Below are 26,233 nucleotides of genomic sequence, written 5' to 3' on the forward strand. Positions count from 1 at the left end.
TGATCACGACAGTGAATTGTCATGCCTTAGACAGTGGAATTGTTTGACGTGTTGAAGGAAACTGAAATGACCACTTGAACACAATTTCCAAGCAACAGCTGCTGGAAATTGGGAAAAATATCAAGACTATGTCATAGGGCATGAAGGTTAGATTTTGTTTCAAGCAGGATGCTGATATTAGTTGTCTTTCAGAGTTTGAAACATTAAAAGGAAAATAAATAATAATTTCTGGCTTAGCCCCCTTGATGCCTCCTCTTTGTTTAAGTTTAAATTCTTTGATTCAGTGGGTCATAAAGGAAAATTGTATTCTTGCTGTTAAAAAAGCATTGGGCACCAGTGGTTCCAAACCTCTGGGTTGGGACCCCTCAAACAGTTCACAAGAAAAATCTGAAGAATCATTTCCAAAGAGAGTTTGACATTTTGGAGAAAAAGTGCTCATTAGGTTGGGAAAATATGAGCACAAATATCGACTCTCATTTTTGTACAATATTGTTGTAGCTTAACTTCACACAGAGACTGAAGGAAGGTGAAACGATTAGCCTGGTCCTGTGCAGAACACAATATGTTACACACCAATTTGCCTATTCTAGAGGTTTTCATGCTGGTGCTGACTTTGGACAGAGCCAAGCTAAGTATTTTCATTTTTGTATGCTAAGCTAAGCTATCTGGATGCATTACTGTATTTGGTCAGCAAGAGCATGAGCAAATTTCCCAAACATATTGATGGAACACAAAGTTCTGTTCATGTTTCCTGAATATTTCAAAAAAACAATTTGTTTTAGATTTTCAGACTTGAAAAAACATTTGTTTAATGTAACAGATTGACAAAGGAGTAGTTACTCCTCTTATTAAACGATTTGACACCAAAGAGGAATCCAGCGTAGATGCTTAGTTTCATCAACTCAAAGACGCCTAACTGTCCGTCTCTCTGTCTCTGGAAAATCAAGCCTCATCACTTGTCTAGATTCGGAGGCTGTGTTATTGTTTCCACGCTAACGTCTCCATCCTGTGGAGCCAGTCCCTCTCTATGTGTTTTGTCTCAGGAGAGAAGGTCAGTTCTCTGGTACACTCTGTGACTTTCCCTGAATCAGCTGTTAGGAGCCCCAGCCTGAGAGAAAACAGCCTTGGGCCGTGGTGACGTCACTGATAGCAGAACAGAGAGTATTCAGAGGTAAGTGGGTGGCAGTGGTGGGCTGGCGGTTGTGGTGGGGGATACAGAGGATTTGATACTTGGGCCTGGCACCGGAGTGGAGTATGGACGGGGCAGCTGGCAGACCTTGCAGGCCCACTCATGCTTTCAAGGTCTGGGAGGCTCAGCTGCGTGTCAGAAAGATATGAGAGGTGTGTGTGGTGTAGCTGAAACAGTCACCAATTGTTAAAATCTAAATTGGGGGATGGATGGAGCAGACATTTGATGTGCAGAAGTAGGAAGAGCAGAGGTGGAAATATTATGATTAGTCAAAGCTTATTTCCTTTAATTGGCTTCTGTTTCAGGGTCCTGCTATTGTGGATATAGGCTCACTGTATTCACAAATGTATGAGTCAGAAGCAGAACCTGATGCAACTTAAAGATCGTATATCATGGGCTTGTGGGTTCATCAGATTTGAGGGCTTTTTAGCTGATCTCTCCTCTTTATCCAGTTATTATGGCAACCTCTAACTGCACATATAATACTGGACATCTTGACTGCCTTCTTTCACCCTTGCAAAGCCGGTTAACAAATCTGTTCGCGCTATCGTTGTTGAAGACAATACAAACCAACAACACTTCCGCTTAAGACAGGAAGTGAGATGACAAACTGACGCAACATGTTGCCGCCCTAGAGTTGGCAGAAAACAAGGTGAATAGGTTGAACTGTGACATGACTGATTTTGAGGAGACCTAAGTGAAGTCTCTTCAAAAACTGTCACTTGTAGCAAAAACAAAAAAGAGGACAGACCACATTCATAATCTTAATATTCACACATAATCAAGGTTATTGTTAATTTTATTCATATTTTAGTCTTTGTGTCTGGTGTTGCTTTAGTCAAGACCTAGTCAGCGTGACTTGATGATAGTTTTTTCAAGAAAAATATTTCTTCTGGTTGTAAAAACTTCAATTGGGAGAAAGAATACCTACCTGTGTGTAAGGTATAATGTGTTTCTAGCTTATACCTCTTCTTTGTCAAGTAAATAAAATGAATGCTTAAGAAGTGCTATTAAAAGTATAAAAGATCATATTTCAAAAACAGAAATTATATCACCCTTTTCTCTACCATATTCACACATGGAGCTGCATTGAACAAATTATATTAATCAATATTTTAAATCAATAGCAGAGGCCAGATCACACAGAGAGTTTTGAGAGTTACACTTTTATCCATCTCATCCAAACATCAGGCATCATTGTTTTTTACTTTGGCAGACACTTCAGGGTGCTTCGCCTTCAGGTGGCTTTTCAAATTCCCAGTGTGTTTTTTCTCCCATCTTTTCCACTCTGTCCTCATTGGGAACCACATACTCAGTCTTGTGTTCGGTATGAATACAAAAAAGTGTTCCACAGGTAGTCTCTTTTCTTACTTCCCACTGTACAGGTTCCTAGTTGTAAAGAGGTCCTAATTTTTTTAACACGTCAGCTGTCATATTTGCAGGGCTTCAAATAAGATCGCTAGCTAGTTTTAGCTTATCATCATAGACTGTATAAAACAGACTTTTTTCCAACATTTACCTGGTGACACTGAGAATTTGTACCAGCACACTTGTTGCAGACAAATGATTGATTAAAAAGGAAAACAATTGGAAAGCAGTGAAATGATAAGTTTGTCAGATTCTTGATGGTTTCGTCACTTACAACCTGGAACACAGCAGAAAGACATGCTAGCAACATTTGAGCCTCCCATCCTGAGCAGGATGTTGCAGAAAAATTGCCCCCACGTGAAGATGTTCCATGCATCATTTATCTCCAAACCAAAGCAAATAATAACAAGAGTAAACTATGAATAAATCTGGACCAAAAATCCAGGAATGCAACCTTTTAAAAACATATAGCAGCATGATGCCGAACATTGTTGCAAAGAAACTGTCTCTCTAAGTAGTAAGTGTCCAAGTTTGGCCTTGGCCTTCTGTAAATACAGTTAAACTTTCTTTGCAGGAGAAAATGTGTTCAGAGCTTTTTAGTTACAAGAACAAAAAGCTCTTTGACAAGCAGGTCTGGAGCCCCACAAAACATGGCCAACTTTGCACTTGTCCTTCCATGACCGTACAACCTCGCCTTGCCACAGCCTCTCACACTTAAGACAAACACACTTACATGGCTGCCCTTCCACACACATTAAACACTCTCAGGCGGACTCTGAGGTTTCTGACGCCCTCTCCTTCACTTGAGCCAGTCGCCAGACAATGAAAACATTAGGACGTAGTTTCTCCGGTGTGACTAGAGCTTTTTGTTTGAATGGAGAACATATGCATACATGCTCCAATTATGTTTTATCAGATCACTGTCAAACACACGATCATGGCCCTCCTTTGTGCCCTCTCTGACAGAGTGTACTGTACCGTTCGGAGCAGTGGCTGGCTGTATTTGCCCATGGTGCGGGTAAAAAACCTCAGACTGGTCCGTGCTGGCAGAAAAAACTCAGCCTACTTGAAAAAACACTGTGTCACAATCTCTTCTGCTTCACTGTAACAGATGGATTTTTAAGGCAGGACTTCCTTGTTTGAATATTACAGCAAAATTAAACATGAGTGGTGTTGCACCTCTAACAAACACATCCAGATTCTACTGCCAGCACTGGGTCTCCTGTGCTTTAAAAAACAGGCCATATCAGGGTGATCTGCAGCACGTACAGTTAAATCCCTTATTGTGACTTTCACTGTATGCCTCAACAAAAGAGGCCAAGAAATACATGGCTGCCCTGAATTACCACTGGCTCAGTTCTCATTTCTGTTTGGAGTCAAAGTCACGTCCACATCCCTAGTTATTTCACAACAATGTTGTTATCTTATAAAGTTGTATAACCATATTATAAATATGTGGTCTGAATTGTCACATGTAGCTGGAAAATTTCCTCTATTTATAAGCAAATGTACTGGGTTTTTTTTTTTTTAAAAAAAGGACTGAACCTCCAGACAGGACAAAAATACATTCTGAACTTCAAAAGAATCTTGACCCAGCTGTCTGTCTCAAAGACAAACTCTGGTCAGTGTATGGGTGTGTTTTTTTCACAGACACTGGTCAGCAGCTCAGAAACTAATGCTCCACTAAGCCACTGTTTACAGATCTGTTAGGACACTGCATTATAGCCTCAAGATGTAGGCAGACATCACTGAGGTCTGGACTGCCTGATATTATCCACAGAACATCATCTGCTACATGAAAAATCTGCTGCCAAGATTCCAAGATCTCTGGGTTTCTGAGGTTAGCGTCCAGTTACAGTACTTTGGACATAGATGTAATAGCCACTCAAAATATCCTCTATTTTTTTTTTAATCTTTGCCTTTATCAAGCTGGATAAGACGAAGAATTAGCAAGGAAACCAATAAGAAAATACATTATTTTTATTGGAGTTAAGCTCTGATAAAGTACAACTTAATATTTGTATGTACATTTTTGTGATAAATTAAACAGATTCTTGAGAGGGTATTAACAACCACTGTGGAGTAAAATGCATTCTTTTTATGTTATCCATTTTCCTTTTTATCTGTTGTGGAATATGTTCAGGTAAAAATATCAATGCCTTCTTCTGAGATTTGAATGAGAAAATCACACTATCATCATGTCTCTGTGATAACTATAGAGCTGGATCATAACTGACTCAGCTTTGCATCAAGACTGACTGCAGGAGAAACAACTGGTCTTTATTCCAAAGTGAAAGAGTAAGTCTAGAGCTGTGTCTGAAACCACAGGATGTATTGCATACTGACTTTTAGTATGCTGTTAACATCATACCAGTGCATGTCTTTTTCACGACAGGACTGTTGTGCATATTTAAAATCAACTACAATACATAAACGTTTGTCTCTTATTCAGCACACATTAAGTGTATCACATTTTTAGTTACTGTTGCTGGTGAGCACCACTTGAGTAGAGCCACAATGCATTTTGGGATGATTCAGTATTACTAGTGAGCTCTCATCTCATACTCGGAAATTCTGGTCAATTGAGGGTACATACAGGTATTTTTCACATGTACAAATTGTATGCTATGAATTGGAAAGTATTACACACTAAATAGTCATACTTGGTATAAATAGTATGAACATACATGGTTTTGGTTCCAGTCTGTGTCTTTTTGAAGGTTTAAGTAAACATGCTGTGTTTATTTGTTTAACCTGTACAAATCTGAATGTAAAAATGATCATTTATGTTAGAGACTGCTGAAAGAGCCATACCTCCCCCACACTCACACTCAGTTCCACTTTGCTGCTAATTTCTGCTACGCTAGGCTGATCATCCTCTGCATCTAGCTCTGAACTGAAAGCAAGGTCATAGCAGAATTCATATTTTTACAACATGCTGCTCCTCTAGTTCAGAGCACATTTCACTCTCTTCTCTTCACTCTATTCTTAGCTTTACTCTTGTGCAGCCTCTCTCACTCTCTTCTTATATTTATTCTGTCAGCATCCTCTTTGGTGACTTCCCCTCACCTTGGTGTCAGCATTGAGAATACAAAGCTAAGACCAGTATTAGCAGAAACTGACCCTGAGGGCATTCCTGCTGGAGATCAACCAAAAGTTTCATACGTGAATAATGGGATTGAGAAAGCTTGATTCCTCCTGTTACAGGTCAGTGTATGTATGTATACATGTTTCTGCATCTCCCTCTATCCTGCTCTCTCGGCCCATGTACCTGTCCATCATGAGTCTAGTTCGACTTAAGATTCTGTTATCGGTCAGCCATTAACCACAAATCTAAATTTTCCGACGTTATTGAAAACTAATGTTCTTGCTACAGTGTCAACAGGTAGAGAGGAAATGTTCCAGACTCCTTTCCGGGGATTGATTTGAAATGACATTTGATATTTGATATGTGGTCAGGTTGTCCCTTGTGTTGCATTTGTTGTTGGACATCAATCATACTTCACTAATCAGAAATCAAGTATTTAATAAAGTCAAGTAATAACTGCAACTAAGACTTAATCTTCCAGCACCATGTTGTAAATATTACCACTGATTGTAGCATAAGCAGAGTTCTTATCGCCAAGTGTTTTCACATTGTGCTTCGACACCTTGACATTTCCTCACAGCATGTTTTTCTGTACATGTGCTGTGAGTCATTCATCAATGTCCTCTACACCTTAGACTTTTACCCCAGAGTAAAGTACCTGCAGCTCTACATGCCAAACATGATTCCTCTCGACTTTGTACAAGACATCTTTACGTCTTTACGTTTTATGGCGGAGAGGATAAAGGTGAAAACATCCAGTGAGGGAGAGGCCTGAACTGCGTAAACGAGTCTGCGTGGGAGAGAGGGAAGCACAGAGGAATGAATGGAAGGGAGGGAGGGAGAGAGAGAGAAGAGGAAGAAAGAGTTATGGCCAGAAGGGAGGCTGCTTTCTGACACCACGCATGGTGAAGGTCTGCGTGTAAAAAAGCCACGCCACACAAACAAGTACACACCTAGTGGGATTCCTACTGTGACTCAGGTCAGTGGGAGTCTCAAGAGCATGAGGCGCTAATCAGTAACTGTGTTATATGGCTGTGTTAATGTGTAACGTGGCCCCTAGACACTGTGCCCCTGGCCCAAGCACCTGCAGCCCCTTTTACAGGGATCATCCACAGAAAGAACAAATAGTCTGAATGCTTGTTGGGCACATCAGCTTTATATGAACCAGCTTATATCCCCATGAGTGTGAAAAAATAAAGGTAAGAGGAATCTTTGTACAAAGAAAGGGTCAAATATTGGAGATCAAACTCCGTTATTAGCCCCATAAAGTCTTGGCACACAATGTACACTTTTATTGCCAGGTTGTTTTTTCTTCTCTCCTTTTCTTCTCTCCTCTCTTCCAGCTTTCTCTCCAGGGTCACAGTAACAGGAGTGAGTGCTTTCTGTCTGCCTGACTCCCCCACATGGCCTTCTGGCTTCACACAGACAAATGAATATTGACTAACATCCCTGTCAAAAAGTTGTTGCTGTGTGAAATTAGCTGCTACTTTTTTGGTCTCTCTCTTTACAGATAGGCACATGCACTAAAGTATGGATTGACTTAAAAAAAAACTGAAAAAAACATGCACCCAAATGCCTCCCTTACTTTTTGATAAACAGAGGCAGCATGAAATAAAACTCAGGTCAGGTTAACCTCACTGTGACCCACCAGATCTTTCTCCTGTAGTGACCTCTTACACCAGCTGGCCTGTTAGCCCAGCCCTGTTGCCACCATACACACACACAGACACAGACACACACACCCACCCACCCACCACAATGTGTGTTAATGTACCTGCACACAGGTACTTCTAAAAAGCACTCAAGGCTCTTCTCTCGTTTCTATGATCGGTTTGTGATAACTTTTCATTCATTATTCCACATGCAAGCAGAATTGATCGGGTCTCAAAGTCCAAGAGCTTGATGCGAACGTAATGGCAGTGACATCAAGAGTGCACTAAGGCAATGTTAATGCATCTCTACTCGGGCAGATGGAGGTGTGTGTGTGTGCATGTGTGCACAGTGCAAACAGACCCTTGTACCGAGGAGGCTAAGCTGAAGCACTCTGCAGTGTAAAAAAATCTGGGCTAATGTCTGTTTCTCTCACTAAATTGTTTTTTGATAAGGGAATATCTAGAGATAAGTGTTGTCACTATCCTATCTGAAAACCGAAGCCCGTTTGATAAATCTGCCCTGTAATCTAATGGGAGTCATGGCAGTAGCTTTCACGGAGGGTTTCTGTCTGCTGCTAGGCCGGAGGGGAAGACTCAGTCTGATTAAAAGAACCAGGAGAAGTGCAATAACACTCAAAGATGTTATCACTTATAACATCTTATCCTCTGACCAATGACTGTTTCATCTTCAGGATGACTTTAGATTTGTTGACATACCGCAGTATTACTGATAGCCTTTGTCAGCTGCCTGGTTGTAGTTTATCTCAGTTACAGCCACAGAGCCAGAAAGTGAAACAAAGTAGGAAATGAGGCAGCATATGTCACATTTTGTGTCCCTGATGTAGATCACATTTCAGGAATGCCTTTAAGAGGGATTGGAGGGAAAAAGCCTCTCCACGAGAGGAGTTTTGTGTTCAGTATTGGTAGTACATGTAAAGTAATGTAATTTAAAAGTGTGTATGCCTTTTTTTTGTTCAGCATTGGAAAGCAAAAATATAATTAGTCCAAATAGAAACTTTTTTTTTGAAAACATGAAAATATTGACAGATTACTGTTTTTGATGATCAGGATTTTGCTCTAAAAAATGTAATATTTGTGGTGCTGGTTGACCTAGCAGTTTAGGACTGATCCTCGTTGCAATTGTCACTGGTTCACTCCCAACCAAAACACTATGCTACATGTCTTCCCCAACTCTCTGTTACCAACATTTTTTGCCTCTCTTCAGCTGTGTAATCAATATAGTCCCCCCCGGCCCGAAAAAACACTTTAAAAAATGAATGACTTTTTATATTTTCCCCTTTTTTTTATTCATACATTTTTTTTTTAAATATAAAAGTTGACTTATTTTCATTGTTTGCTTTTGTTTGCTTTATATCTCTGTGCCACAAACTTCCATTATTGTCAAAAAAATGTTAAAACATGTCAAATAGTCACACTCTGGGGTGTCAGTTTGGCCTAGTGGACATGTCGTGCACCCCATGTACAGAGGCTATTGTCCTCAAGTAGGTGGGATTGATTCAAACCTGTCGATCTTTTCTCGTATGTCACTCCCCACTCTCTCTCCTGGTTTCCTGCTCTATCCACTGACCTGTCCTCTCCAAATACAGGCATAAAAAGCCTGAAAATATAACTTTAGGACAAAAGAAAGGCTGCACTTTAGACATCTTTATTGTCACGAAGATTAGTGCTGTTCGGCAGTTTTGTGCATTAATCCACAGCTGGAAATAACCCACAAAATTCCTAACTGACTCATGAAAACCGCAGTGACTGTCTATGAAGAAATAACCAATACATTCACTACATGTTTACATTTTCATGTCTTAATGGAGACATAAGTGTTCCAGGTTTAATTGTTATAGTCTTATAGGGTAGAGGAGTCACAGAAAACTATACGTTGATATAGATGATGTGAAAATTAAATTACCACCTTTGACCTCTGACTACATGATCAATGCGTATTGATTTGTATGCTGTATTGACTTCAGTGAGTCAGTGCATGTTTCGATGGGAGAAAATCAATGTAAAACATCTCAACTGGACCACAAACCCTTCTACCAGTACAGAGGCCCTTCATTATTCTACCTCCTTTTTGTTCCCCCCTCTTTTTTTTTCGGTGACAGTGCTCTGACTCTCTGAGCTTTAGGTGAACAGGGCCTCCTCCTCCTCCCCCCTACTGACCTGAGCTCCCAGGGGTTGGTGTTAAGTAAACTTAGCCAGCCACACAAACGATCTCCAGCAGAGAAACTGTCTCCCTGCTCATCAGGAGACCCTCTTGCTGACCCCCGCCTCTCCGCCTTGGCATTCCTTTGCCACCTCACCTCCCTGACCCCCTCGATCTCCATGTCTGCTGCCCACCCCCCATCAGCCCAGCCATCCATCCGTCGCCTCAGGTCCTGCTCTCCGTCCCAGCAGCCTGTGCGGCCGGCTGGTGTCTCCTTGGTTGGAGACAGCCTATCAGGGGCCTCACGTCATCTGTCTCCAGGACCTGACTGACAGGCCGACCTAAGAGATTACCAGCTACTATCAGAAAGGGTTGGGTGCGGGTGGAGGGGTTGTCTGTCCTAAAGTGGATGCTCCTTTCTCTCATCATAACACTGGTTGGGAACTGGGACCAGTGTTGGACCTCTGAAACTCTAATGTGGCATTTTATCTGTCTGGGAGCAGCTCTGTTGATTCGCTGCAAGGTCTGTGGGGACAGAGCAGCAGACAGTGACAGATATCAACTGTCTCAGCCAGCAGAGACTTAGAGAGGAGAGAAACCTCACGCTTTGTTGGTTCTTTCTGTAAACATTTAGCACAGTTTCAGTAGCCCATCCAAAGTTATTGCAAAAACAGCAAGGGAAAATTGGCAGTTGGCTATCACGGTCCAGATGCTGCTTTCCCAGGCTGCATGCAAAGACCTTCACCCCTTGTTTTAAGCCAGAGTTCTTCTGTTAAAATTTCCCCAGTTTTAAACATTTCCTGAAAAACTATATTGGTCTCTTTTTTCAGACGCAGAACAAGGAATGGAAAAAGCTACAATTTAAAAAATGTAAATGTTACGTGTTTGAAAAGTGGTAATATTACATCACCTCTTGTTGGTATCTGAATTCTATCTTTATGCTAAATTCTAAACTACTAGCCTAGTATACAAATTGTAAACATAATGTCTTTGTGTTTTCTTGGTCATCTAGATCACAGTAATTCAAAATTTAATTAAAAGGCAACTAAACTTGGAATTTCTATAAGATGGGATGCCTCTCTTTGGAGAGACTTTGTAAGAACAGAAGAGGCTAACTATCCTCACTGTACAATTAAAAAAAAAAAAAAAGAAAGTGCATTCCAATAGTTTAAACAGCCTCAATGAAGTTTTTTTAATCTGTCCCTGTGTTAATTATTATGCTACTGATAGTTTAGCAGAAGACTGGAGACAGCTAGTCTGACTCTCCAAAAGTAAGGAAATCCATAAACAAATATCTATCCCTGTTCTATTTACAAAGTTACAGCACTTGCTTAGCAAAATGGTGGGAAGCAGCGAGTCTGGCTGTCCAATATCAACACAATCTGCTTACCCAACCCATTAACTTTACTTTTTATCTTTCAATTCCCAAAACAAAAAGTTAAAGTTATCTTAGCTTAAAGACTGGGGGCTAACTACTCTGACTTGATCTGGAAAGTAAAATCTATAAAGGTATGCACTCAAATCAGCCTGATAATTGTTTTCAATCTGCCCTTTTCTCAAGACCTAGCCTGAGGACTGAGAGCTGGTTTTGCTGGCTCTGACCAAAAATAACTAAATCTGCCCAAATACAAGTCACATTTATTTTAGCATGGAAGCTAGCTACCCTGACTCTGCCCAAAATATAGCCAAATCTACGTTAGTTTGTACCAAAGTCAGTCTGTATCATGTTTCAATCCGCCCTTTGCTTATTAGCTTAGCCTAGCATAAAGATAGCAAGCTAACTTGACTGGCTCTGTCAAAAAGCAGCAAAATCTAAATTTTTTCTCTTGAATTAGGACAATTTCTTGTTTAATTTATATATATATACAGTTGTGCTCATAAGTTTACATACCCTGGCAGAATTTATTATTTCTTGGGTAGTTTCTGTTGTCATTATGATATAAAAATAGTAAACACAGTTGTTTGACAATAAATGGCTTCACCCAACCACTAACCATGAGTGAAAAAACAGTTTTTCTCTTATAATTCATGTTCTCTGAAAAATGGCCCAAAAATCACAAATTCTGCCAAGGTATATAAACTTATGAGCACAACTGTATATATATATGTGTATATATCTATATCTATATTGTATTACCATGTGTCGCTTATCTGTCTACAGTGTCCTGACTTTACGCTAAAACTGTGCTAACCACCTGCTAACTGCCCTGGTATGACAATGGCATTGAAAGACAGCCTTCTTCTCTAAACTTTAACTTTATTTTTATACATTTGTTTTTAAGATTGTTAGTGCAAACTCCTGCTTTATTTCTCTTTTTTTAACCTTATGTTAACACTAGTAGCATTGATAATCTAGCTTTACTCTTTTTGCATTGACATTATTATAAGCTTCTTCTTTTTCTTCTTCTTCTTTTTTTATAGATATCTTTCTCTCTGCCAGGTGGTGTGAAGCTGCCTCACTCTCAAGCCCTCGTCATTGCTCTCTGTCTAGAACATGGAGCCCTGGGATATTTGTGTATCGTGTATTGATTTGGAGGTACAACCCTTGGCTGTAAAACAAAGATAAAGAAGTTAGGCATTAACTATTTTTTTCCAGGGGTCACTTTGAGCTATTCACATAGCTGGAACCCACCTGAAAAAAACACACAAAATGCTTGCCCGTGGATGGGACTCGGAGTATTGATTTTCCTCTCTGAACAAAAAAAGGCCTTTGCAGTCAGTATTTTCCTCTGAGCCTAGATAGGGCTGCTACATTCCTGTCTACTCCCTCCAAGGTTACTGCTTGCTCGGCAGAGGCGAGCACCTGTCAGATGTACGCTTGTTTGTTACACAACGTGTCCTTTGTAGCATTTGCTGCCTCCACAGAACCCCCTTTTTTCCAGTAATGAAAAGAAATAGTAAGACACAAAAGCATGGCTCAGGGGAATCAGTAAACTCTGGCTTGGGGAGTTTCCTTGTTGTCTCTATCTGAGTTCACAAGGATCACAAACTGTTGAACTCTCTGCTCACATGTGGCTTAATAGTGATCCCAAAGCCGACATTGTTTGGAAATCGTCACCTGGTGTCTTCCAACACCACTGTGTTTGCTTAGTTGAGGGTCAAATGTGATGAGGTTTGCACTTGTTGATTACGCATGTCTACCCCATTGTTCTGCGTAGTTGTAGAGGTGAGAAATTCATCACATCTAAACAGAGCTCTACTTAGAGCTTCTTCATTACTTGAAGAATTTACTTGTTACTCTGATAAGACAGGGTAACAGTGGTACTTAGATTTTTTTTTCAAAATAATAAATGTAAAATATTAAAAAGCAGCAGTTATTCTTTAAATGCACCATCGCAAAGCCATACATAGATATGTTATTTAGTTTATTGTCCACCATTTTTACGTGACTCCAAATTACTGCTCTGTTTGTTTTTGTAATCTTTCCAGTAAAATTAATAGGTTGCAACATTTCTTACCCTGTCAGGAATCTTTCAATCTCAGCATCAAAAGCACTTGACAGTTTACTGCCCAGGCAAAGGTTGCACCATCACAGTTTTATAGAATTATTAAGTAAGCAATTATGATAACCCACAGTTTTAAAGATAATAGGATGATAAGGTTCTGCCAAACTCACTCTGTAGTTTGCCCTCATGCTGCTCTTTCCTGAGGAAAAAAAATCAATATCTCTTTGCACTCAGGCCACTTTGTCTCCTCATCATGTTGAGTGTTTATTATTTTTAATTTTCGTTTTATAGAAAGAATAATATAAAGTTAAGAATGTGCCTTGTTTGTTTCTACACATTGTAATGACCCTGCTTGGCGAGTGGCTTTTTTTATCAAAGCTCATAAACCTTGAATGACTATATATTGATAAAGGTTGTTTAAAGTGTCATTGGAACGATAACATTTGCACTGTAAATGCGGCACTCAGGCTCCAGCTTCAATCGTGCTGCATGATAAGGACGGCACTGAGTGGAGCCACAACCAATAGGTCAAAAGCCACAGAATGTTTGGCTGCTTAACGCTACTTTTAACTTAGCTAGAGTCATCTAAGTAAATTCAATCTTTTACACTTTTGATACTTTTACCTTCTTTTTCTTTTACTCGATTAATTTATGGATATTTCTACTCATTTAACACAACATATGTGACCAACTCTGAATTCATGATATCTTTAATTTACTGGTTTCTTGGTTTGTTTATTTGTTTGTCTTTTTCATTGTTGCTGTTGTGTTTATCGTTGTTGTGTTGTAGCTTTGGTCATTGACTATCTTCTACCTGCATTACCCTGTCATATTTTATTAATTGTTCCTCTACAGCACTTTATTTATTTTTGTATATTTACTTATTTTAGGTTATATTTTGGGAACTTTTACACCTTTATTGTAGAGAGGAGAGTACAGTAGATAGAAAAGGAATCCTGTGGTAATGACATGCAGGAGAGGGGCCGCAGGCTGGAATCGAACCTGGCCCCCTTGGTATATATCCACGCCTTGCAGCACTTTCTTAACACATAGATAGATAGATAGATAGATAGATAGATAGATAGATAGATAGATAGATAGATAGATAGATAGATAGATAGATAGATAGATAGATAGATAGATAGATAGATAGATAGATGTTAATTGATCACAATTTGTAAACAAAGAAAATAAATGCCCTCATTCGAAATTCATGACATTAACTTAATCTTGAGTAAATAACAATTTGCAAATAATTAAATGTACTTAAATTAGAAATAATTCAGTAATGTTTGAGAATACTCGATGTGACCCAATATACATCTTGAAACACTGCTTCTTATGTGTTCAGCATTTTCTATTAGTATGGGACAAAACGCCTTTAAAGTAAAATTAATGCAAATAATTAAGAAATACTGTGACTCTTTGTTTTCAAATCATAAAAAGCAGGTTACATTTAGAAATGCCCTGTTAAAAGTATATCCCTTACAAGTTTTATCTCCACATATGCATGACCTAAGTGTATGTTGTTTGATTTAACAGTCCCGCTCTGATGCATAAATAACAAACAGCCAGCACAGAAAGCGAGAGATGGACGAGCTGTTTGACACTTTGCCCTGATCAATATCAATAAAGCAATCAGTGCTTCAGGGGCTTATATGTTTTGAGGAGGGATGTGTGGCAGAGGATAACTAACTTTATGGCTTTACTGTGGAGGTGGAGCCACCGCGTTCAGCAACGCCTAACCCACCCGTACAAACACACAAACACATGCAGGGTTATATTACATTTGGTGACACCGACATAAAGTTATGCCCTAACTTTTATGACTTGTTTATTCTAAACTTCAGCCTCACAGTACATGATGCTGCAAATTAAGACAGCTTGGTTATTCTGCATGTACAAAACAAAACAGTTTGATACCTCAGTTTGACAAATGTGCCCATTTATCTTTCCTGAAGCCTGAAATGTGCTCCCAGAATGCGACAGACACAAATCCTGAGGCCCTTCCCTTTTTCTCTGGCCCTTGAAGAGTCTGTCCAGACAGCCAGGTTGCACTTTGCTCAGTCAGCCCGTCCATAAACTCAGACAATAAATTCAGCCGGACTTCTGAACTGCATGACATGAGAGAGGGAGAGAAAGAGAGAGAGGCAGAGGACCTTCAGACAGTCAGCGATCAATTGCTCCAACATGGAAGGAAAGCCCAGGTGGCCGGAACAGATGCAAAGAAGTTATTTGCCCGTTTTTGTTTATCAGTGTAGCCCGGCTAAATCCGGGGAAGAATTGATTTCTGCAGCCTCAGTTTTGTTTTTTAAAACAACAGCAGTGAGAAAATGAAGTCTAAAAATTTCAAATAATGTTGTGTTCAAAGAAACGTGTTGCAAATGGTAAGATTTAAAGTCTGACAAAAAATATCTTTCATCATCACATTTTTGTTGGACCAAATTATGTGAGACCCAAATTTCAATTTCTTCTGAGACCTGATGAACCAACCCCAAGAATACTTAGTTTTGTACATTTTAAAATCCTAATGTAAGCATATAAAAACACAGAGAGCAAAGACCTGTACTGAAAACCTTTGAAGTGAGTGATACAAAATAAAACACACAAACAAATGAAAACCTATCAAACATTTTTTATGCCTGTCAGCAATTAGACCCTTCCATCTTCTTCCGCTTATCCAGGTCGCGGGGGCAGCAGCCTCAGCAGGGAAGCCCAGACACTCCTCTACCCGGCCACTTCCACCAGCTCTTTTGGGAGGATACCGAGGCGCTCCCAGGCCAGCTGAGAGACATAGTCTCGCCAGCGTGAGATTAGACCCCTTAACTTTATAATGGTAATGTTTTGGTATACATTGTCATAAAGTTAATGTTACTGTGTTGATTATGCATCATATTCCTGCTTTTAGAAAATGATTTATTAGGACAATAGTGCTGTCATGGTTAATCATGACAGGGTTAAGGTCCAAAATGATCCTGCTATTTGTCCCTTTTGGCACATCGTAGTTGAGCCACCACAGCAAAAATAACAGCACCTTTTGAATGGCACATTTCACTTTTAAAAAAAACTCCCAGATAGCTAAGTTGACAAGTCAAAAGCAACATGCACATTGTGTCATATGAAATTAAAATATTAGTGAAGTACTTCCAGTTTGAGGTACCTAAGCATATAGGTGCAGCTAATCAGACTGATGTAGGAAACTGCATCACAAATGCCAAGAGCATTACTTCAGAGGAAACGTCCTCACAGGCCTGTGGTTAAAACTTATTGTAAGAAGTCAACTACAGTTCATGCAAATTGGGAGGCAACTGATTTCAGGTTGTCTTGGGAACAACTTAATGAAACAGAGAAAGCAACCAAAGTGGAACTCCTGAAAAGTGCAATTGCTGTTGCATTAACCAGAGATCCTTGGATGTCAGTGAGTGACACCATACCGACACTGATTGGGCGTCGCACTCATTTGCTTTAATATATAAAATAAACTCTTTTTCACAGACTTATCACTTTGAAGCTGTCTAGATCTTAAAATACATTTCATTGCATTCATTTGATTCCCAAATAAAGTCAGTGGTAAGATTTTTTTAACATTGATAGAATGGACTTAAAAACGGTTTTGAGATGCAAAATAGTGGAATTTTAAACATGAAATAAAAATGTGATTAATTTCAATTAAATATTGAAAAGTGATTAAAAAAAATCATAATTTGTCAACCATGAAAAACAAAAACAAAATACAATTACACTCCATTTAAAGGGCTAGTTTGCCCACATTGGTCAATAACATACTAACCCACAAACCTCTATACCAAAACATCGCTAGGTATATGTTTTGGTGTATTTTGCTGACTTTTCAAAAACCTTAAAGATAAATACAAATTTAATTCAATTCATTAAATAACACTTCATTTTGAACCTCTTTATTTGATACAAAAGATGCTTCAAGTGTTTTGGGACTAAGGAAACCACACATGCAAATATTGAAAATATAAATAGTTAAAACTAAATTAACTCCTCATTTGTAACTTGTGTTATACTCAGGTTGTCATTTATACAAAAAGTAAGGTGTCTCCATGTCAAGTGTTGATACATTTTAGATGTTGTATTTATTGCTGCCATCCAAGGTGAGGAGAAGCATCTCTTTTTCAAAGAACAACCTCTGGATGAATGATGGGGTGTGTAGTCTGCTGTAACAGCAAAATAGAGGACATGTTGTAAATTTAGTTGATGTGTCCTCTGAATAACAAATGTAAGACGATCTGAGTGAAGAGACCTTACACATTTAGTCATTGGATGTACTGCCACCTTGTGATGTTCTCTGAAACCTGCATGTCAAACACATGTATTAAGAGCCTCATTTTAGAGTAAAGTGGAGAGGATCATTTTATTTCTGTTGAGTCATAACTTCAGAAGCAGCACCAAGGACAGTCTGGGGATAAAGGGGGTATGGTCTTCTCCTCCCCTGTGGCATGCTGGGTCCACAGGCAGATGGATGCTCCCTGACTCCGCTCACTGATCACAGCAGACTTGCAGCAGGGTCACAGTCATTTTCCTGATCGGGTCTGTCCGCTCTCCTCTCCAGGGGTTCAATTCATCTCTATCTGCTGCTCAGTGAAGCCTGCAGTGCCGGGTCACCATCGCTCCCACCCTGCTGGGGTTCTGAGGGGGGCAGCCGGTGGATTAGCTGACCCCCGGTGTGGGAGTTACAACCCCTGCAGTCCAGTCAGCAAACACTGCAGCCCTGCGAGCAGCTGAAACCTGCAGGCTTTGCGGTCAGGGATCCTCCCCAGGACCGGGCTGTGAGCTGGGGGAGAGATAGCAGCGTCTCCAGCAGCCTGACAGTCAGTCGGCAGGCAGGGTGGGGCTGCTCTGCAGTCAGTCAGAATGATTGATAGGTGGCCTGGTCCTGACGTTCACCTCTGGATGTTTTTACTCAGCCTGAACAGAGTTTTAATTGTTTCAACTTGAGGAATTCAGACAGCAGTCAGCAGATTTCCCAAGTTGGTTTGACATGAAATTAAACCTGCAACAATTTCAAAAATCCATCATTATATAACGCATTTCTTTCATCGGGGTCAATCTAATTTGACTCAACATGAGGATACGTTCCCTCTGTCTGTTTCATCTTATTGAAAATAGTGCTTTTCAGGCTTTGGCTGTGAATGAAAGGAGACGCATTTCATTTTTCTACATTATTTTTTACATTCTTAATTTAAGAAATGTATCAGAAGACATTTAAAAAAAAATCTAGCTTAGTTGCAGCTATAATTTGGATAACAAATGAAGTAGCAGCACAATGACAGCTTTTTTTTTAGTTTGTTCCAATTTGTGCACCTAAAGCAGACAGCAGAACTCCAAAAGCACGCATACCACCCTTAATTGTGTCTCTGCCAGGCTAATCAACTAATTATATGACAGGAAACGCAGAAACAGAAAAATAAACATGACTGCCATTAATTAAAGTGTGTCGATCATCCACATTAACACTTTTAAATGAAGTAATTAACAGAAAGAAGCGTGCAAACATCTCATCTTACAATATCATTGTACACCACAGCATTAGGTTTTCATTTATGCAGAACTAAGGTGCCGGAACATAAAAGCCACCGGGAAGTCCACACACTTAAGGCCATACAGTGAATATATTCTTCATGCAAGAATGGTGACAAAGTGTGAAGCAGCGGCTGCCACTCACTTTGTCTATCACTGTGTCAGATAAACCAGGTGAGCCTGCTGTTTTTAAGACAGCTACCTGAGTCTAAAATGACAAAGTACCACACAGACAGACTTCACAGTAACCGTGGAGGCCCGGTGCCAGCTCGCACAGAGATCAGAGGGGGTATGAAGAGGTGTCAGATCCTCCTGCACAGTACAGTCTGTGTGCAATGATGGAGTGAGAGGATGACAGCGTGACGAATGTGTTGTTATGAGCAGCTGCATGTGAAGCAAGCCCAAAGATGTCCAGGGTTATGAATGGACCGGTCAATGAGTTGGAACACAACGGCCTTTGGTCATAATTTCTTAGAGCGAGGTGAGATGTCCGACTGTCACGGTGCTCAGAGGAGAAGATGCATCACTTTTTGTGTCTTTCTCATCTCTCCTGAGTCTTTACCATTTTATTCTCTCTCTCTTCGATTAGCATAGCTGACCTATCACACACTGGTGCTGAGTCATTATTAGGTGTTAGCATTTTCAATTACCTCACACCTCCCATCTCTGCCACCCTGTCTCCTCTGTGAGGCAGACGCTGCACAGCAGGGGAAAAGCAACGAAATGCTAATGCTCTGCCTCAGAAGAAGCTACAGCTCTACTAAAAAACAAGCTGATGAAGAAGAAAAAAGAAGTTAGAAAAACAAACTTCTAACGCCCATGGTTCATTGAGAACTTTATTTCAGCTATATGGTGTTTTAAAAGCACTTATTAGCAATACAGACTGAACAGTTGATACGTCGTTACTGCATATGTCAAACATTCATGCCAAGAAATACTACAGATACATTTCCAACAGGACAGTTACAGGTATTGAAAATAAAAGTACAAAATAGGCTTTTTTATAACAACCATAACAAGACAGCCTCTACCTTAAAGCGATTAGGGCTTCTAGCTTTTTGTGTTATCATGATCGATGAAAGGAATCAAACTGTACTAAAAAAAAAAGTCGCTTTCAGTCATAAAGGGAAAAAAAAATGCTTGTATGTTGTTGCAAAAAGTCTCCACACGGGCCGCCGCCTTTTAAACAGAGATAAGGCGAGTTCTGTCTCTCTTAAAAATTCATTAGCTTTCCTCCTAAATAAAACACTGGTGAAAAGATACTTGACACTTTTGACACAAAATGTCTTATTTGAAGCTTCACACATAAAAACGGGAGGCTTTCAGAGACCTGTGTGAAAGAAAGAGAGCTTCTACAGATGATCGCTAGAAAGCCAAAGCCAACGTAAAGCGAAACAGAAAACACCACAACCGCATCAACATTTATATCAAAGCAGAATGTTTGAGAGATTTTGAGGCTACATATTAGGAAGGGCAGTGAAACCTATAAATCCTATCTTTTTTGGGCAGCATTACAAAATAATTTAATCTACATTTTTATCTTAGTGTTCTAATAGATTGTACTCTCTAGCTCAATAAATGTTGATTTGAGAAAAGGAAAATACACTTAAATAAAAAAGTCATACAGAATAAAGAGCACCTTATTCCCCATACAAGTTATTCACAAGTCGATTTTTTGGAAGCGAAATGGCAACAGAGTCGTCAATGGTAAAATAGCAATGCTCATTGAATTGTACTATTTTTTTTTCGTTAGACAATACCACCAAGTCTCAACAGTTTAACCATCAAGCTGTGATGAGATACTTTTCTTACAGAAGAGTTTGCATTGTGTGAGTTTGTGTGAACAACAAAGAGGAACGACAGGAGCTGATCACCGGACAGAAGCTTGATGAGTTCGTCTTTTATTCTTGAATCCGATGCGGCGTCTCTGGAATTCACAATCATTGGGGTGTTGCGACACTGCCGTTGTTCTTGGTACAGCTTGGTAAACAGAGTGCGGGGTGTGGTGTGCTACCTGGCAGTTGCAACAACTCCATCTGTGTTTTTATCTCTGAGCTGAAGTGGACCTCTGGAGTCAGTGCAGAAAGCAGTGTTTACCCTGACTCAGCTTTTTCTAGTGCAAAACCGCCAACATCTGGTCTAAACTTAAAGAGGCCGGCTGGCGTACAGCATGCCACAACAGCCAAACTGATCACACACACATGAAGCATAAACCACTCACTGAACCTTTCACTGGTGCAAACACAGTAATGTGTCACACACTTTGCCATACTGTCATGAAATCTGAAGTACTTAAAAATCCACATCTGGAGCTTCCAATACCAAAACACGTGCATAAAGATTTACAAATACAATAAACTTGAGTGCAGCTGGCACAGACTGCGACAGGTGCATGAGAACTTACATGAAAGGTAGCAGGTCCGCCTCCAAATCCAGTCCTCAACATTTCTGAATTCGATCTGAGTTTATCCCAAGAAGAAATCCAGATTTTGGGACTTGCCCCTGCAGTACATATCCACGACCATGAGTCTAAAAGAGCTGATTTAGACTCACGTGTAAAATATATACAGAGAGAAGAATGAGAAGATGGCAGGCAGAGAGAAAATTAAGAAAAAAAAGGCAACGCTTGTGTTGCAAGCATCTTTCTGTCTGCATTTAGGACACATGACGAACTGAACAGCACGAGTGATAAGAGTCCATTCATATTTTTTCTCTGTGTTTTGTAACAGGTATTCCATCCGAACACAATTAAACCATTAAGAGAGCTTTTGTTGTGTCCAGTAAGACATGTGAGGACGCCCTTGGCTGGCTGACTCGGGTGCTGTGAGATGATCGAGCAGCAGCGGCAGCAGCTGGTGTGATTGTGGCATTGCGGGTGCGGTCAGCGTGGGCTTTAAGAGAAAGAGAAAAGAGAGTCTGTGGGAGGAGAGGGGTGTTCGGGGGGTCTAGTAGAGCAGGATACGGCGCTCGATGGCCTTGCGGCAGATGGGGCACTCGCTCATTCGGTCCCCGCACAGCTGGCAGGTGCCGTGGCCGCACATGAAGATCATGTTCTTCAGCCGGTCCAGACACACAGGACACATGGTCTGCAGACAGACGAGGAGACACGATCACAGGTCATGTTTTGGTTTGATGAGGTCATTTGAACTTTTAACAAAAGACAGAATCACACACAAAGCTCTGAACATAAACTTTATGACACCTTTGGTGACACAACTTTTAACAGCAGGCCGCCACGTCTCAGTTTTACATCTGATTTTATTCTTCTTTAGAAGTTCATGAGACACTACCGGCTTTGTCTACGCTCATAACAGGGTGTGTCCTGCTTAGCTACATCCCAGTCAGTTATTATATCTTAACAGAGGTGGAGGTGTAGTGTTGGTGTGTGATGCCAACTGTGGTGCCAGTTTCTGCAGCATAAAATCCTTTGATCTTTGTGTGTGGTCTTTAAATAGAACTGTAATCAGTGCTGGGAAGCTCTGCTGATGAACACATTGAGCTAAATATGAATCTGAGAAAGTTTACAGATAGATTATTTATAGAATATTTTTAAGACTAAAACTTTAAATACACTGAGTGAAGCTTCTCAAATTTATGCATTTAGCTGTTGTGAATTTTGAGGAGTCCATGAAGGCATGAAAAACAATAATACACACATACATCTAACTAAAACTGATATTAGCTTATTAAGGTGGGTTAATAGCGTTTCATCTTGGACTGATAGACTGAAGGGATGTAAGGATACACTCAACCCACGATTTGATTTGAATCCCGATTTTTTGGTTCACGATACGATTCACTCACGATTCTCTAACCATTTTCAAGAAAACTGGATTGAACTAACAATTTAAATAACTTTTATTTTATTTCAATTCTCAGATATGGACAGTTGCAATATTATTTTTTCTCTTGTATTTCTTTGTAAACAAAGTAATCCTTTTTCATTTTTAAGGTGTGTTGTAACTCAAATAAAACCACTGCACACTTTTTTTCAGTAACTTACAGAAAACCTTAAAATGACCTCACAAAAATACCTTGTTGGAAAGGGAACAATTCCCAAATGAAAGTATTAAATATTAAAACAAATAAGGGAAATCTCTTTAAATTAGGGATGTAAATGTCAAGTATTCTCCTTGACCGATGTTTGGAAATGTTAACAATCAATTATCGTTGAATCATTAAAGAAACGTAAAAGTTTTCCATGTCAAAAACAATGCCAACTGTGTTATTTCCCCCTAAATCAAATTTTCCTTCATGACACAGAATATATTACTGACGGTATTAAACAGCTAAGGATCATATTGAGGTGTTCAAAATGTTAACACGCTGAATATCAACGTGAGGAGCAGGCTCATAATCTCCATGGACACATGATCATAGAGTGAAGACTTCAATACATGGATCTACTGCAACAGGAAAACTGAACAGAATCATATTTTGGACTCAGCGTCAAGTTTTCTGTCTACTCGTTCTTATTGAGAAAAAGTAAGCATGGGAACGTGGTCATATGTCAGCCGGGAGTGCGACCGGGTCAGAATCAGTCCAGCAGCGGAGAAAAAAAGCCCTCGTGGAGACCTGTCACTCAGCTGCAGCCCTCAGCTGAGCGTCTCCGCTGTGAGCAGTCAGCTGATTCTGAAACATGCTTTAAACTTAAAACACCTCCACTCAACGAGTGACGAGAGAGCAGCGCAAGAGACTTAATGATAAGCGGAGTATAATACAGATAGCGCCTTCTACTGTTTAAAAATTATCCCAATACAAAATATGTTGAATCGATTTTAATCCACCCTATTCTTATAGATTTTTTACTGATTTGGGATGTATCGTTACATCCCTAATAGACTGACAAAAAGCAACTTGATAACATCAGCTGTGTTTTCTTTGTGTACGTCTTTTTTAATCTTTCTGCCTTTATCTCTTTTTCATTTTATTCATTTGATTTAAATGAAAACAACAACATAAAAATCTGTTATGATCAACTTCAAGTGACTTACTAAGTGGAAGCTCCTGTTCCTGATTAAATGTATGTTTAGTGAAGCATCCTGCGCTCTGCACTCATTATCTGCTGTTAAACTGCAAGATTTGTATTCATCATTGCTTTGCTGGACATTCACCATCTGTTTTGGTCCCCCCCTGTAACACCCAGCCAAGCCCTATAACTCAGAGACTGTTGCTCAACATTGCAACAACACTTCCACATTCACTGAAACATGTGGGAGTGGATTATTAACCTTAGAAGGAGTAGCACAACTGCTGATCTTTGCTCTTCAGCACAGGTCGGTCTTACCTGTTCCTTGATGTCCTGGAGCTGCTGCTGGAGCTTCTGCACATCCGCGTTGACGTTGGTGTTGTCTTTGTCTCTTTGTAAGGCCGGGATGTTTCCGGCTGTTTGCGGAGGACAGCATAAATGTGTGGTGAGGGGAAAAAAGGACGTTTAGTTATTCTTGCCTCCTCATAATGTAAAAAATGTGCTACCAGTAAACAGAGAAGCTGTTACTCCAACGTGTGGTGAGTTGGAAGCTACACTTTATCTAAGTTCTGTTCACAAAAACTCTCTGAGTTTCGTTACTTTTGTCAGATCACACTCGGACTACAGCAGTCTTGGCTGGCACTGTATTCACATTATGTCAGCTGAATTTAGCACTATGTAGTTTGTAATTATTTGAAACAAACTCTCAGAAAAAAACATCATAGAATAAAGTTCTTGCAAAATAAGAGCCACAGCATGTATATGTGTAATGAAACCAGTGAGAAACAACCTGAATACATGCACCAGTGTGATTCTTGGCATATGCACCACATTTGTACTGTATCACTTTATTCAGTTTATGGAGTGTGTGGTGTGTGTGTGTGTGTGTGTGTGTGTGTGTGTGGTGGTGTGTGTGTGTGTGTGTGTGTGTGTGTGTGCGTGAAAGAGAAAGGGAGAAGGGTTTGAGGGGAGGGGAGATCGGGGCCAGGGCAGCACTGTGGGGATCTGATCTGAGGGTTCTGATAAGGGGAGGGGATCATAGAGGTTATACTTACACCAACTTAGAGCCAGATTGTTGGGCTGGAGAAGATCCTGCGATCCCCCTGCCATAGTGTTAGAGCTCCCTGCTGGGAATAACCAGTCACATCGTTATAGCAGGAGCCATCCTCACCAGGCTAAGCTGTTGGTCTGAGGACCAAGAGCTGCTAACTACAGCCTCACAGGGAGGTTCAGAAAGAGAAATTTGAAAAGGAAAAGCTAGCAAGTCGGAAACACGGAAATTCGCCTACATAGTATTAATGGTTAAATGCATAGCAGCCACTTTCTCTGTTTGCAATCAGCCAATGCTAAAGCGTGGATCTACAGACTGTGCTTCCTCTTTCCAACGACATAATGAAAATCATTTGCTTCACTGGAGAAGGAGGCCTCAAAGTAATCATAGTGTCATTTGATTCTTTGTGCAGTAGATTTGCTTTAGTATCAGACATCAGTGTTACTGGAATGAAGGGAGGGGAAATAAACAATCAATGCTGCCCCTTGCATGAGAGTATGTGTGTTCGGATCTGCAGTTTTTTTTTTTTTTTTTGCTTCTGGCAACAATTGCACATAAATTTGCATGCCAACAAGCTGACGCGTGGAGGAATGTGAAATTATTAATACAGGGATAAACATGGAGTTAGTGAACTTACAACAGTTTCCCTTTTAACTCAGAATAAAACGTGGAAAACACGACAGAAATAATGACTAAAGAAAGGGTGTGGCACTTCAACACTGAGTTACACTTGGGGACAAGATGGATCATGAATGCGACAAAAACAAAGATTTACACCACAACTTACAGTCCTTATCATGTGACACTGTGAGGTCATATGTTGGGTTATTTGGGACATGTAGGGCTTCTGTGCACCTGGAAATATGTTTATAGAAGACTTGGAGTGTTCCCATACTGTTCTGTCTTCTTTTGATCAGGGTTTTTTCAATCAGTTCTTTTACCAGTCATGCATATATCAATATGACAACAGGACATTTAGTATGAGCGTACACACAGAGTCATTGATTTTAGATGTGATACTTTTAGAGGCCACAGAAACATCATTAAGGTAATCTGGTTTTCTGTGTACTCAGACATTATTATATTTTCAGTGAGGGCAAAACTTAATCTACAAATGGCTTCTGAGGTCCTGCTTATAAAAAGATTATCATTTCAAGCACAAAATCTATACGGTGAATTAAAAACAAAGCAGCAAAGCATTTAAAAAGCCACCGTCTATGCAGCCAATCTCTACAAATACGCTAGTACAAAGGACATGATTATAATAGTTGCAATGATTCAAACATGCCAGATCATTAGAGGAAGAGAGTTCAGAAAATAAGACTGACTGATTCCGACATGTGACTTCAGTATAAGCATTTCTACAACGATGAAAGAGAAATGACAACCTACGTATCAGTGACGCAAACAAAGGGATCAAATGCACAAGCAAGGCGGCGTTAAAGCGAAATATAAAACATGGAAACTAAAAATAAAGAAGAAAAGTAAAGAAGAAAAAGAATAGGGAATTAAAAGGGAATGTGTGGAAGATTCACTCACTAAGGTCATCATCATCATCATCATCATCATCATCATCATCATCATCAGCGGCATCATCCTCCATACCTTTCCCTCCACAGCACAGAACAAAGGGGGTGCGGCGTTCCACCACAGCCCGGCACTGTACGCACTTCTTCATGAGGCTGGCACAGTCTGGTGAGAACAGAATGATCATGTTTTAGACATTTTTAACCTTCAGAAGAGGCAACGCCTAAACAGTGAA

The 26,233-nt window shown here is 40.0% G+C and overlaps 1 protein-coding gene across 1 annotated transcript in view; it reads right to left on the reverse strand.

Annotated features, from left to right (window-relative positions):
* Positions 1-19,271: 19,271 nt before the first annotated feature.
* The window catches only part of mib1 (mindbomb E3 ubiquitin protein ligase 1), a 61,367-nt gene continuing 54,405 nt past the window's right edge, over positions 19,272-26,233 (reverse strand). Inside the window, 3 exon segments of the mRNA XM_034702703.1 lie at positions 19,272-21,537; positions 23,739-24,544; positions 26,011-26,163. Of these exon segments, the coding sequence (XP_034558594.1) occupies positions 24,273-24,544; positions 26,011-26,163 (425 nt within the window). The 3' untranslated portion in view covers positions 19,272-21,537; positions 23,739-24,272.

Source organism: Notolabrus celidotus, chromosome 15 (assembly GCF_009762535.1).
Source record: "Notolabrus celidotus isolate fNotCel1 chromosome 15, fNotCel1.pri, whole genome shotgun sequence".
NCBI classification, from domain to species: domain Eukaryota; kingdom Metazoa; phylum Chordata; class Actinopteri; order Labriformes; family Labridae; genus Notolabrus; species Notolabrus celidotus.